This window comes from Elephantulus edwardii, unplaced genomic scaffold (assembly GCF_000299155.1).
Source record: "Elephantulus edwardii isolate Elephantulus edwardi_28Jun2011 unplaced genomic scaffold, EleEdw1.0 scaffold00389, whole genome shotgun sequence".
NCBI lineage: Eukaryota > Metazoa > Chordata > Mammalia > Macroscelidea > Macroscelididae > Elephantulus > Elephantulus edwardii.
The window spans coordinates 1,357,058-1,370,367 of NW_006400139.1; the positions used below are offsets into that span (position 1 = coordinate 1,357,058).

Here is a 13,310-nt window from a genome sequence, read left to right on the forward strand (position 1 = left end):
AACAACAACAACAACAAAGTACTAATAATTTTTTAAAACATTATTTTATATTGATTTGCTTATACAGTTAGTACACACTGTTTCACACTATATCCTTCATTTACATTGTGTTTCATACACTCATTCATTATGTTTTATAATATTTACCATTAGTTAGTTGTTGTTAAGTGCCATCGAGTCATAGGCAACTCATAGCGACCCTAGGAATGAAAGTCTTCAACAATGGTGTGACTTTCATCTTTTCTCCAGGTTCATAGGGTTACCAGAAACAAGCTATTTTGGAAGTGGATGCCACTTCTGCTTCCAAGCTTGTTTTAATCGAGGAGCTCCCCTCAACACCGTCCACCATTAGTTAACCTAATCAAATATTGTTTTAAAATTTAGTTTATAAATATAAAAGATAATAACAGCAATCAAATGATTTACAAAAGTTTCTTTTGTAAGCAAAATATGTGCCTCATCATATCACCACTATCAGGAAAATTTAGAAAAAACATCTTAATATTTCTGGATAGTCATAATTTCTTAGAACACATATATTTATTATTTTTCAACATTTTTGTCATGAATACAGAAAAGCATGAGATGAATGAAGGAAAACAGTCCTAATTTCTTGGTATTCATTTTTGAATGCTATTGAAAAATAGAATAATAAGTCATATAACCTCAATGAAACCTGTGGTCTTTGAGTTGATGTCCACTCATAGTGACCTTACAGGAAAGAAGTTCACTGTAGGGTATGTAAGACTGGAATCTCCAAAGCAGCAAATAGTCATATGCTTATGATATGTATAATATGGAGTTGTTGATAATAAAAATAATTTTGACCATCTGTTAAAATTGTTATCACTGTGAAATAAGCAATATATATTGTTGTTCCTTCAAGCTGGAACCAACTAATAACTATGTAACTATATTATGTGACTATGTAACTATGTAGTTATATTACATATAACTACAGGCTTCAAGTTGGTAGTATAGCCCCTTACCGCTAGGCCACCAGAGCTCTGGAGAGCTCATAAGAAGAAGCTGTATTGCAATCCAAAAGGCATCAAGTTTGAATCTACCAGGCACTCAGTGAGAGAGGGAACAACCTCCTCCCATGTGATTTACTGCTTCTGAGGGCCAGCTATGACTCTCTTTGACTCAGTGGCACACCACAGCAAACTATAAAGACTATTCTGACACCACACTTTCCTCAAAGCGTTTTTCATCTCTTTATTCCTCAGTGTATATATCAGAGGGTTAAACATGGGGGCAATGATGAAGAAGAAAAGAGTCAACACTTTATCTTCTGGGAAGGTGGTGGCTGGTCTAATGTAAATGAACAAGATAGGCACAAAGAAAAGAACCACAACTGTAATGTGAGAACTGCAAGTGGAAAGAGCTTTGCTGCGGCTCTTGGGAGGGTAAACTCTAATGGTGTGGAAGATCAAAAAGTAAGACAGCATCAAGACCACAAAAGACACTAAACCCATCAAGCCAGCGTTGGCCACAACCAGGATCCCAGTGTTGTATGTGTCCGCACAGGCCAGTTTCAGTAAGGGATACACATCACAGCAGTAGTGATCTATCTCATTGGGGCCACAGAAAGGTAAGTTGATAGTGAGGTAAAACAAAGCAAAGGAATGCAAAAAAGCCCCAGCACAGCAAGCAAAGACCAGGGCATTACACTTCTTCCTGCTCATGACGATGACATAGTGCAGGGGCTTGCAGATGGCCACGTAGCGGTCATAGGCCATCACTGTGAGGATGAAGATCTCAATGCCCCCAAAGAAGTGCATGGTAAAAAGCTGTGCAAAGCAACTAATATAAGAAATAGTGTTCCTTTCTTCCAGTAAGTCAGTAATTAGCTTGGGAGTTCCTGTTGAGGTATAACACAGGTCTGAGAGAGCAAGGTAATTCAGAAAGTAATACATGGGTTGGACACTTAGCTGACTGCAGATGATGGAAATGATTATGAGCAAGTTTCCCATCCATATAGCTGTATAACAAAATAGGAAAAACAGAAAGCACATATTTTTTATTTCCTTCTTCTGTGAAAGTCCCAAAAGAACAAATTCAGTGACATTACTGATCATTTCCATAGTCTACTGCAGAGAGTGTTAAGAGGTTGTAACTGGAAAAAGAACGTGACAAGTCAGCATTAGAAATCTCGATTAAACATGGTGACAATCAGAGTTGCATATGACAGAAACAAGTTAATCAACTTCCTACGCTATATTTAATATAACTAATTCTAAACCTAATGTCAGTAAATTTACCATAAAATTTATGTTTAAACTAGATTCTTTTTATGAGTGGAAAAAAATGATAATCAGAGTTACAATAGCTGAAGATAAATTTTAAGGTGCACTGCTACTGAATGTGTAAATTGCAAAAATGAGTTAAGAATTGATGAATGTCTTCTCCTAAAATAGTGTATTCTATTCCTATGTTGAAAGAAAACATAAATGAAGCAAGCAAATGTCACTTGAAATTTATCTTTATTTGTAGTATTGTTATTCGATGTATTGCACATTTTTGCATTATTTTAAAAATATTTGTTTAAATTCTTGGTGAGTTGTTTATATTCCAGATAAGTACCTCATTTGACTCATGCTAATTGAATTTTTGATTTAAAGTTTAATACCAACAGCATATATGGAGGACAGTGGAGAAAATATATATAATAGCAGTTAAAACATAAGTGGACACAATTGTTCTATCCTAGGAATTATTTAAGGAACTTTAATGTTACCATTGCTTGCAACTCATGTTTTCTCCCTCAGAGTCACACCAGAGGTGGATTTTTCCCCAATAGTTTCCAAGTTTGCTTCAGTTATTAGTATAATTTCTCTACTAAAGTCAGTCTTTTCTTATTTCTTCTTGTTTAATGCAACTGTTCTCTCTTCTTCACTAATGCAATGTATTCTAGCCAGTGTCCAGTATAGTCAGATACTAAGGTGTCTAAATCTATGATATTCCATGTTATTGTTGTTGTTATGTACCATAGAGATGGCACTGACCCTAACCCTAACCCTTGGGCAGGTTTCCAGAGGCTGTTAATCACACGGGAGGAGATTGCCCAGCCTTCTTCCATGGAGCAGCTGGTGGCCTTGAACCACGTGCCGTCGGGATGCAGCTGATATTCCATACTCTTAATTATCTATTGTGTAATTACCATACAAAGAGTACCAAAAGAGATAAGAAGTTATCCCCACATTGGTACCTACTTAAATGTATTTACTTTGGACTACTTTCCTTTTATCTTTATTATCTAAAATGTAAGTTCACTCATCTAATATTTTCTTATGTTTTTCATTTGAGCTCCTGTACGAGTTGATAATTGTAATTTTCTTAATTAATTATCCAATACTGTGCCAAATTGGGTTTGGTATTTTTTTGGTTTTTCGGTTTTTTTGTTTGTTTGTTTTTTGCTTTTTTTTTGGTCTCTGCCAAGGGGAGGACACCAAGCAACCACTTGTACTTAAAATTGGTAAATTCTTTTACCTGTTTGCAAATGTTTGAATAACAAAATATACACCTCCAAAGGATTAAAATCAGCATATTCAAATTAAAATGTCCTTTATCTTGTATAAATATATATGCATTTGTAGCTAGGCAAACTTAAATTTCTTTTGTTTGAAAAAAAAATTATTACCTATAAATTGGCTGGATTTTCACTTACCAAGAGATTAGCTCTTAGATAAATCCCTTTATCTCAGAGTCAAAGACAGCATACAAAGCTTTGGACTTAGCATAAACATGTATCTTCTAAAGATTAATACCCTTCCGTGTTCAGCCAGTCCCTATTGGCCTTGAGTGTGTGCTTTACTCTATTCCCTGAAGAGAGTAATACTCTTTGCTGATCTTAAAACTAATAGGAAAGAAAAGTCATCACTTACATTTACTTTGAATTTTTTTTTCCTATCTAAGATCTGTATCGATGGTAGTCTCAGGGGTGGAAATGACACAACTTTTCTTTTTAATTTCTAAATAGAACTGAAATGGAATTAACACAAATAATTATCTTGCTCCTCTCTATTCACCTCTCTCCACTTGTTTTGTGTGTGGTAAATAAGAGATCTCTCAGAAGAAATGACAGCCAATGCACTGTTAAATTGTTTACTTCTGAAATTCTCAATCTTGCTATATCAAGGTGGTGTTTGTTGTTGTTACATGTCCTTGAATTGGCTCTGACTCCCAGTCACCCTGGGTATGTATGACAGACAGAAATGTTAACCATTCTTCTGCCATTCTCATAATCACCCCCATGTTGTTTCTGCCACATTTATAAGACATCTCATTAAAGATATTATTCTTTTTATACTAATCCTGTTTTGCCAATCATTATGTCCTTCTACAGAGCTTATTTTCTCCTAATAACATGCCCATAGTCCATGAGGTCAAGGCAAAATCAGTGTATTCTAATATGCAGTGACTCAATAATATTTGTTACTTAATACTAATCTTACTTAATACTTAAGATAAATGTAGATATTTAAAATAATCTTTACTATAATAATTAAAATACTGGGCTGCTCCTTGGAGGCAAGGATTCTGGGGCTTTGTCTGACATACTTTGGACATGTTGCAAGGAGGGACAGGTCCTTGGAGAGGGACATCATGCTTGGTAGGGTGGAGGGACACTACAAGAGGGAAAGACCCTCTGTGAGGTGGATTGATTCAGTGACTGGGGAAATAGAAATCGGTGTGGAGGTGTTGGAAAGAGTGAGACTGGCACAGGATAGAGCAGGGTTTAGGGCTGTTGTGTATAGGGTCGCTATGAGTCACAGACGACTGGACGGCACATAACAACAACAACAAAATCTTCTTTAGTCTTCCTTATTCATCAGTTAGCTTTTGCATGTATATAATGCATTAAAGCACCCAACGTGGGATAAGGTTCACCTTAGTCCTTCAAGTGGCATCCTTGTTTTCTTAAAACTCTAAGAAAGTTTTTTGCTGCACATTTGCTCAATTAATTTTTGATCTCTTTCCTGTTGGTTTAATGGCTGTTGGTTAGAGTTAGAGTTAAATAAAATTCTCAGCAATTTCACTATTATTTTGCTTTCTCCATAGTAATGTATATCCATATTGAAGTTTTGATCTTCATCAGTACAATCATCAATGTTTTTTTCATATGCAGTAACCAAGGTTGCATTGCCTGCATATTTCAGGTTGATAAGTTTTCCTCCAATATTAAGGTCATGTTCCTTTTCATAGATTTTAATTTTCTATATTATTTGCTTAGTTTACAGATTAGATTGAGAAAAGGTATCTATAATATTTAATTTCACTGTAATAATCTTAAAAAAGAAAGGAGAGATGGTTTCATTATTATAGCAAAGTAAAATTACAAAACCTGGAAATTTTAGGCCAGTATGTTAGAACAGAGTAATATAATGAGCAAACACACACACAAAAATGTATCAAAATCATCAAAATATGAAGGGGGCTATGTTAATGTTAAAGATATTGAGTGACATTTGTATATATTAGTATACCTTTTAAATATTATTCTACATCAATTTTAAGTGTCTATGTCAATTAAAGTAAATTCAAAATATCTTCCCTGTAAGCTATTTGTCCTCTAAAAATAGTATATGGGCTTGCGTCTTCTTTATCCAAGTCTTGATTTCTATATTCCTCAGTATATAACCAGAGGGTTGAACATGGGAGCATAGAACTGTAGAAAAAGCAGACGGTCTTCTGTAAACCTACAGTTAGCTTAATATCAGTGAAGGTGACAAGCACAATAAACAGGACTACCAGCATATTGCTGTTGTGTGGTGGGATAGGAACTGACTTATATAGCTGACCCTCCAGCAGGTTTTCACAGGCAGTAAATCACATTGGAGGGGACTGGCCTTCCTTCTTGCACAGAAAAGCTCATCAATTTGAACCACATGCCTTTGAGATTGCAACTCAGCTTCTTTCCACAAGGCCACCAGAGCGAATAACCCAAAGACTGTATTCTTCTAGTGGTTCAAACCCACTAGTAGTTTTATGGGGCGTGGGGATAGGGAACAGGCATTCTTCTTCTGTATGGTTTACAACCTCATGAACCCATTGTATATGTGCTGTGGTTGGAATAAACTCAGGGGCAAAGAGTTTGAGTTTTATGTTGTTAGAAGTTACTCCTTTCCGTTGCCCACCCAAAAGCTCCTAACTTAAATCCACAAGCCAGACTGCGGTAGAATGATGGACAGAGACAATCTTCTCTCATATAATTTACAGCCTCTGAAAATCTGTTGGAAGATTAGTTGTGAGTCAGTTCAGACTAAATAGCACATAACACCATCACCACTACCAACAAAAATGTTGTATGAATAATACAAGTTGGAAGAACGGTTGTACAACCTTCCTAGCAGTAAATCCTGATGGTTTATGATATCCAAGCATAAGATACTATAAAAATTATGACGGCTATCAAAGTGAGTAGAGCTCAGTTGAGAATGATGAACATGCTACTTCTATTGTGTTAGTGTAAGTCAATTTAAGCAAGGGATGTATAATAAGTTGTTATCTTTCTCATGGTGCAAGACAAGGATAAGAATATGCTAAAGAGAAACTCACTGCATGGATCAATGCTCCTTTAAACGTGCTATCGTAGGTAGGTTTCCCATCGTCGTACTCATGATGACAGTGTAATGCAAGGAATTTCAGGTGGCCACAGAGCAGATATATGCACATGAGGCATAAAAAAGTTCTCATTCAAAGAAATATGTGGTAATGTGGTGTTAGCAGGGTTATTGTTCAAAATGGCTTTTCTAATCATTGAGCTTGGTTTTACAACATGAGTAAGTAGGATCATACAAATTGGGCATATTCATCTATCTACAAAGGGTTTGGCCAGAAACAACATCCCACTAGGTTTAAATGAAATGCTTTCAGTAGAAAACAATCGGGGCTATAAGCACCAGCAAGGAAGAAGCATTGTGTGTCCTTTGGGGCCAGAGATTCCTGTTCCAGCCAGATAAAAATCTACACAAAAGGAACAGCAGCCTAAACAGAGAATCAGAAACTGACACGAGACAGAGCTGACTTGGAATCGCTGTCCCACAGAACCATATCCAGAGGCATTCACCCAAGCTTGTTGGAAGACTGAGGGAAGACACCAAAACTGCTAGGATGATGGGAACTTAGTTTCACTGAGCTATGAAGCTGAAGATCAAAGGCATTTGTAATCAACTATGAGAAGTTATCTTGACTTAAAAGGATTGCTTTCTACTGCCACCTGAATTACAGCCTGTTTACTTCTTCAACAAATCTCATAATTAGAAATATAGTTCTGTAAGCCTGTGTGGTCACTGCAAAGAATTTCAGACCCAGCAGAGCAATAAAGTTTGTTGGAAACAGTATGGAAGACCATGTCTTATAGTGTGGGAATTACCTTTATACTGTGGATGTTGTTGATGGGACAAGTCACCTTTTTGGGAAATAGTAGAATGCAGCTTCAGCCATCCTTATGGGGCCCTTGCTCTTTTTATAAGAAAAAGTTGTGTTAAGCCATTGTTAAAGGAAATAGCTTTACTTTTTGACAGTCAACTACTCATTAGTTTTGCTGTTTATGTGGATGTGTAGCAAAGTTGTGAGAGAAGTAATTAAGAAGGAATGCATGCCCAGTGGCAAGACGATGCCCTGCAATCTCGGAGGTATGCGGTTCAAATCCACCAGATGCTCTGCTGGAGAAGGAGGGGCCAATCTCCTCCTGTACCAGTCAGATCTGATTTGGTGGTACATGTAAAAATAATACAATAAAAAGAAATTTAAAAAAAAGAAGGAATGCATGGTATGTTAAAACAAATGAAGCCATCTTAAAAACCAGTAGTTCAATAACAAAGTCAATGAACATCCCATAGACAAGATAGCGTAGGAAATACTCTGACATAGAGGTCCAAGAATTGGTAGGTACTGGAAGAAAGTTGAAACTACTAGTAAAGATACATAATAATTCTAAAACATCATTATAAGGCAGAAAGCGTACAAGCCATAGAATAATAGAAACAATAGAAAAGCATGATCCAGGACAACAAGACTGATATTATAGAACTTTCCGACCTGTGAGGGGACAAAAGAACAGGACAGAATTGGTGAGACAGAAGACAAGACTTGCTGAAGAAGACACTTGCAGAAGAAAATTCAGAGACAAGATGGAAGGAAAAGGGTCTTTTGTTCTCTCCCCTTTTCTGCTGAGACCTTGCCAGACCACATCAAATGAACAGCAAGAGCTTTGCAAACTTGAAAAGCAAAGAAATTAAAAGAGCAACACTGAATGAACTGGTTGAATTAGTGCTAACATCTTCCAGACACTTCTTCCAAGGGCTAACCCAGATTGTGACCCGGAAGAAGATGAGCCCACACTTGAAGGTTCTTGCCCCCGCATTCAACTGGTGTATGAATTCTCCTTGAGGATTATGGGGAGCCCTGATGTCCAGCCTCGCGTTGCAAAGTGATAGATTGATCAGAAGTTTGTACAGCAGCTTCTGGATCTTTTAGAGAGTGAAGATTCCAGAGAATGTAACTTTCTGAAGACTCTTCTGCATCAAATTTATGGGAAATTGCTTTCATGAGAAAAACAAATGAATAACATTTTCCCTCATGTTTGTATATGAAACAGAACAACTCAATGGTGTTGCTGAACTCCTCGATATATTAGGAGTTATTATCAATGACTGCATTACCACTGAAAGCAGAGCATAAACAGTTCCTAATGAAGTTTCTTATCCCTGTGCATACTGAGAAAGGTTTAGCTTTGTTCCATGCTCAGCTAGCCTGATGTGTTGTACAGTCCCTGGGAAAAGATACAGCATTAACAGAACCAGTGATCAGAGGATCCCTAACATTTTGGCCAAAAGCACATTGAACCAACACAGTTAAAAAAAAATGGAAGAGCTGCTTTTTAAACAAATATCCAAGTGAGTGTCCAGTTCTCATTTTCAAGTTGCAGAAAGTTATAGTTCTGGAATAATGAATATATTCTTAGTTTTGTTGAAGAGAACACAGACAAAATTCTGCCAATTACATTTGGTAGTTTGTAGAAAATCTTGGAAGAACAACGGAATCTGATTATTTTAGCACTGGTATAAAATGTGCTGAAAATGCTAATGGAAAACCAATGACAAGCTTTAAAGTGGCCTTACTAGTTCATACAGAGCTGAAAAATAGAAAGGATAAAAGAAGGAACTGGAACATGACAAATTACGAAAAAAGTGTGACGAGAGCTCTAGAAAAGCAGAACAGTCCTTGCAATATAAACAATATTCTCAGTAATACAAGTGCTGAATGAAAAAAAAAATACAAAGAAACAAACAAAACCAAACTCCCATCTTTGTGGAATGGGCAATTTTGTACACTTTTTTAAAACTGGAAAAACAAACCTCATCAGTATAACTAAAGGCCAATTGCCCAACCCTGGCAACTGTAATTAAAAATAATGGGAGAGATTTATATTTGTTACCATTCCAAAGCAAGGTGAACCAACTGAATGTGGAAGTTATCAAACAATTTCATTGCTATCACATGCAACTAAGATTCTGCCAAAAATTATCCAAAAGCAACTGCAACAGCATATCAACAGAGAACTGTAGAATTGCAGGCTGGGTATAAAAGAGGTCATGGAACTAGAAATATTGCAGCTTAAAAGGCCCCAGGAATAGATGGTATACCAGTTGACATATTTCAGCTAACAGATGCTGCCCTGGACATTCTCAACAAGTTGTGTCAAGAAATCTGGAGAACAACCACTTGGCCAACTGACTGGAAATATCTATATTCCCATTCTAAAGAAGGGTGACCCAACAAAGTGTGGAAAGTACAGAACAATATCATTGAATTCACATACAAGTAATATTGTGCTGAAGATTATCCAAAAACGACTGGAACAGCACATCAGCAGAGGACTGCCAGAAGTCCAGGCTGGGTTTAGAAGAGGTCATGGTACTAGGGATATTGTAGCTAATGTTAGGTGGCTCTTAGCTGAAAACAGGCAACACCAGAGGAATGTCTGCGTTTCATTGATTATGCAAAGGCATTTGACTGTGTGGATCATAACAAACTGTGACTGACTCTGAGAAGAAAGGGAATCCCAGAACACTTAACCATTCTAATGCGAAACCTATACTTGGACCAAGAGGCCATCATCAGAACAGCAAGGAAACACTGTATGGTTCAAAATAAGAAGGACGTTTGCCACGGATGTGTCCTGTCTCCATACCTTTTCAACCTGTATGCAGAACAGATTATGCAGAGGCTGGGCTCTATGAGGAGAAATACAAGTTCAAGATTGGTGGAAGATCTATCAACAATCTACGTTCTGCAGATGATGCCACCCTGCTTGCTGAAACTGAGGAGGACCTGAAGCACTTGCTGTAGAGGGTCAAGGACTGCAGCCTTCAATATGTATTGAGGCTCAATGTCAAGAAGACAAAGACTCTCACCACTGGACCAGTTGGCAGCTTCAGGATGGATGGTGAAGAGATTGCGATTGTTCACAACTTTAGTTTGCTTGGCTCCACAGTCAACACTCTTGGCATCAGTAGCCAGGAAATTAAAAGACGTGTTGTGATGGGAAAGTCTGCTGTTAGGGACCTCTCTAAAGTACTGAAGAGCAACAGTGTCTCTCTGGAGACTCAGGTGTGTCTGATACAGGCTATGGTTTGCAATCACTTGTAATGAGTCAGAAAGTTAGACAATGACTAGGGAGGATAGAAAGAGAATTGATGCCTTTGAGCTGTGGTGCTGGAGAAGAGTATTGACGGTACCATGGACTGCTAAGAAAACAAACAGGTTTATCCTAGAAAGGGTTAAACCTGGCTGCTTCTTGGAGGCAAGGATTCTGAGGCTTTGTCTAACATACTTTGGACATATTGCAAGGAGGGACCACTTCTTGGAGAGGAACATCATGCTTGGGAGGGTAGAGGGACAGTGCAGGAGGGGAAGGCCCTCTATGAGGTGGATTGATTCAGTGACTGGGCTAATTGGGATGGGTGTATCGGAGACAGTGCAATTGGCACAGGACAGAGCAGAGTTTAGGTATGTTGTACATAGGGTTGCTATGAGTCACAAGTGACTCGACAGCACATAACAACAACACCAACAATGTTAGATGGATCTTGGCTTAAAGCAGGGAGTACCAGAGGAAGGTCTTGTCTCCGTTTCATTGACTCTGCAAAGGCATTTGACTGTGTGAATCACAACAAACTGTGACTGACTCTGAGAAGAATGGAAATCCCAGAACATCTGATTGTGTTTATGTGAAGCCTATACTTGGACCAGGAGACAGTCATCTGAACAGAGCAAGGAAACACTGAATGTTTCAAAACTGGGAAGGGTGTGCACCAGAAAGGTGACCCATCTCCATACCTCTTCAATCTATATGCAGAACAGATTATCTGGGAAGCTGGAATCCATGAGGAAAATTGCGGCATCAGAATTGGAAGTAGACTTATCAAAAATCTGTATTGTACAGACGACACAACCCTAATTGTTGAAACTGAGGAGGATCTGAAGTACTTACTGCAGAAGGTCAAAGACCGCAGCCTTCAATATGGATTGAAGCTCAACATCAAAAAACAAAGATTCTTACCACTGGGCCAATTACAGCATCATGATAGATAGTGAAGAGATTGAGACTGTTAACAGCTTTAATTTGCTTGGCTCCACAATCAACACTCTTGGTACTAGCAGCCAGGAAATTAAAAGTCAAATTACGTTGGGAAAGTCTGTTATAAGGGACCTCTCCAGAGTACTGAAGAGCAATGATGTCAATTTGTAGACTAAGGTGCGCCTGGTCTAGGCCATAGTCTTTGCAAATACTTTCTATGCTTTGAAAAGCTGGACAATGACTATGGATGATAGAAGGAGAATTGATGCCTTTGAGATGTGGTTCTGGAGAAAAGTATTTAATATATCATGGACTGCTAGAAGAACAAATAGGTTCGTCCTAGAGAGGGTGAGAACAGGCTACTCCTTGGAGGCAAGAATTCTGAGGCTTTGTCCGACATACTTTGGATATGTTTCAAGGGAGGACCATCCTTGGTGAGGGACATCATGCTTGGGAGGGTTGAAGGACAGCACAAGAAAGGAAGACCCTGGATGAGATGGATTGACTCAGTGACTGGGAAATGGTGGTACTGGTGTCAGGGATAATAAGATTGGCACAGGATAGAACAGGGTTTAGGGCTGTTTTGCTTAGAGTTGCTATGAGTCACAGGTGTCTCTATGATACAAAACAATAACTATATCTAAATATTAATATATATGTTGTTTGTTGTTGTTATGTGCCATCTAGTTATGTAATTCTGGTTTATTTTCTTGTAACCCATTTCTGTATATTTAAATGTTTGTTATTACCACTTCATACCATTAGTGTTAGGATTCCTTTCCTTTAAATCACTGAGAAATCCAATCTAAAATTCCCTCAAATGACACTTTTCTCTAATGTTCCTACTAATTCCAAATATCTGAACCTATATTTCCCAAGAAATAGAATCAGAGTCAAAGTTTCTTCAATAAAAGTTAGGGGTGATGTAGCACAGAGACTAGATTAAAGGGTATTTGATTAAAAACAAACAAACAAAACTCCAGCAGCCAAACAGTTTTGGGGTTTTTTTATGCACTGAACTTTCACCCATAAAGTTATATAAAGTATTGCATTGCTTCATCTCACTGTTATCAGCAACATTAACAGCTCTCTCTTCTCAAGGAGAGTTCTAAGATGCACTTTTTACATCTTTTGGGAAAAATAATGTATTCTAACTTTGTAAATAAATCAGAATAAAATTTTAAAAAAAGTAAATCAGAATAAAATAAATGTATATTTGGTTTGCTGTTTATTTTCTTTGCTGGGCTAATTAATTACCTCTGTAAGATTTAGTTTGTTTGATGTTAAAAGTTTTAATATTGGAAATTTCAAAACAGTTGTGAACAAAACAAAAAAGGCAATTAGATCATCATTCTAGGCCTATTTGACTTTTCTTTACGATAAAAAGATGCTTACAGATATCTATGTTGGTTGAAATAAATTATTATAAGGTTACATTGCAAGGTTACTTTGTGTTGTTTTGATGTATCATAAAGTTGGAAGTGACCCATAACTGGGCCTCCTTCAGGCTTTCTGAGCCAATTAATCGCATGGGAGGAGATTGCCCATCCTTCCACAGAGTAGCCAGTGGATTTGAACTACTTGCCTTCAATATTGCCGTGCAACTTCTTACCACTGGGCCAGCAAAGTATTGGTGCTTACAGTTCTTGTTTTTTTTTTGTTTTTGTTTTTTTTTTTAAGTTCAACATATATATTTCTTTTTTTTTAAATTTAGTTTGTT

The 13,310-nt window shown here is 37.4% G+C and overlaps 1 protein-coding gene and 1 pseudogene across 1 annotated transcript in view; one reads left to right on the forward strand and one right to left on the reverse strand.

Annotated features, from left to right (window-relative positions):
• LOC102863492 (olfactory receptor 4P4-like) overlaps positions 1–2,087 on the reverse strand; it is a 4,305-nt gene extending 2,218 nt beyond the window's left edge. The window contains exon 1 of the mRNA XM_006902275.1: positions 1,187–2,087. Within this exon, the coding sequence (XP_006902337.1) occupies positions 1,187–2,087 (901 nt within the window). The remainder of the gene's footprint in view (positions 1–1,186) is intronic.
• A 5,512-nt stretch (positions 2,088–7,599) lies between these two features.
• On the forward strand, positions 7,600–8,851 carry LOC102853996 (annotated as a pseudogene).
• The last annotated feature ends 4,459 nt before the right edge of the window (positions 8,852–13,310 follow it).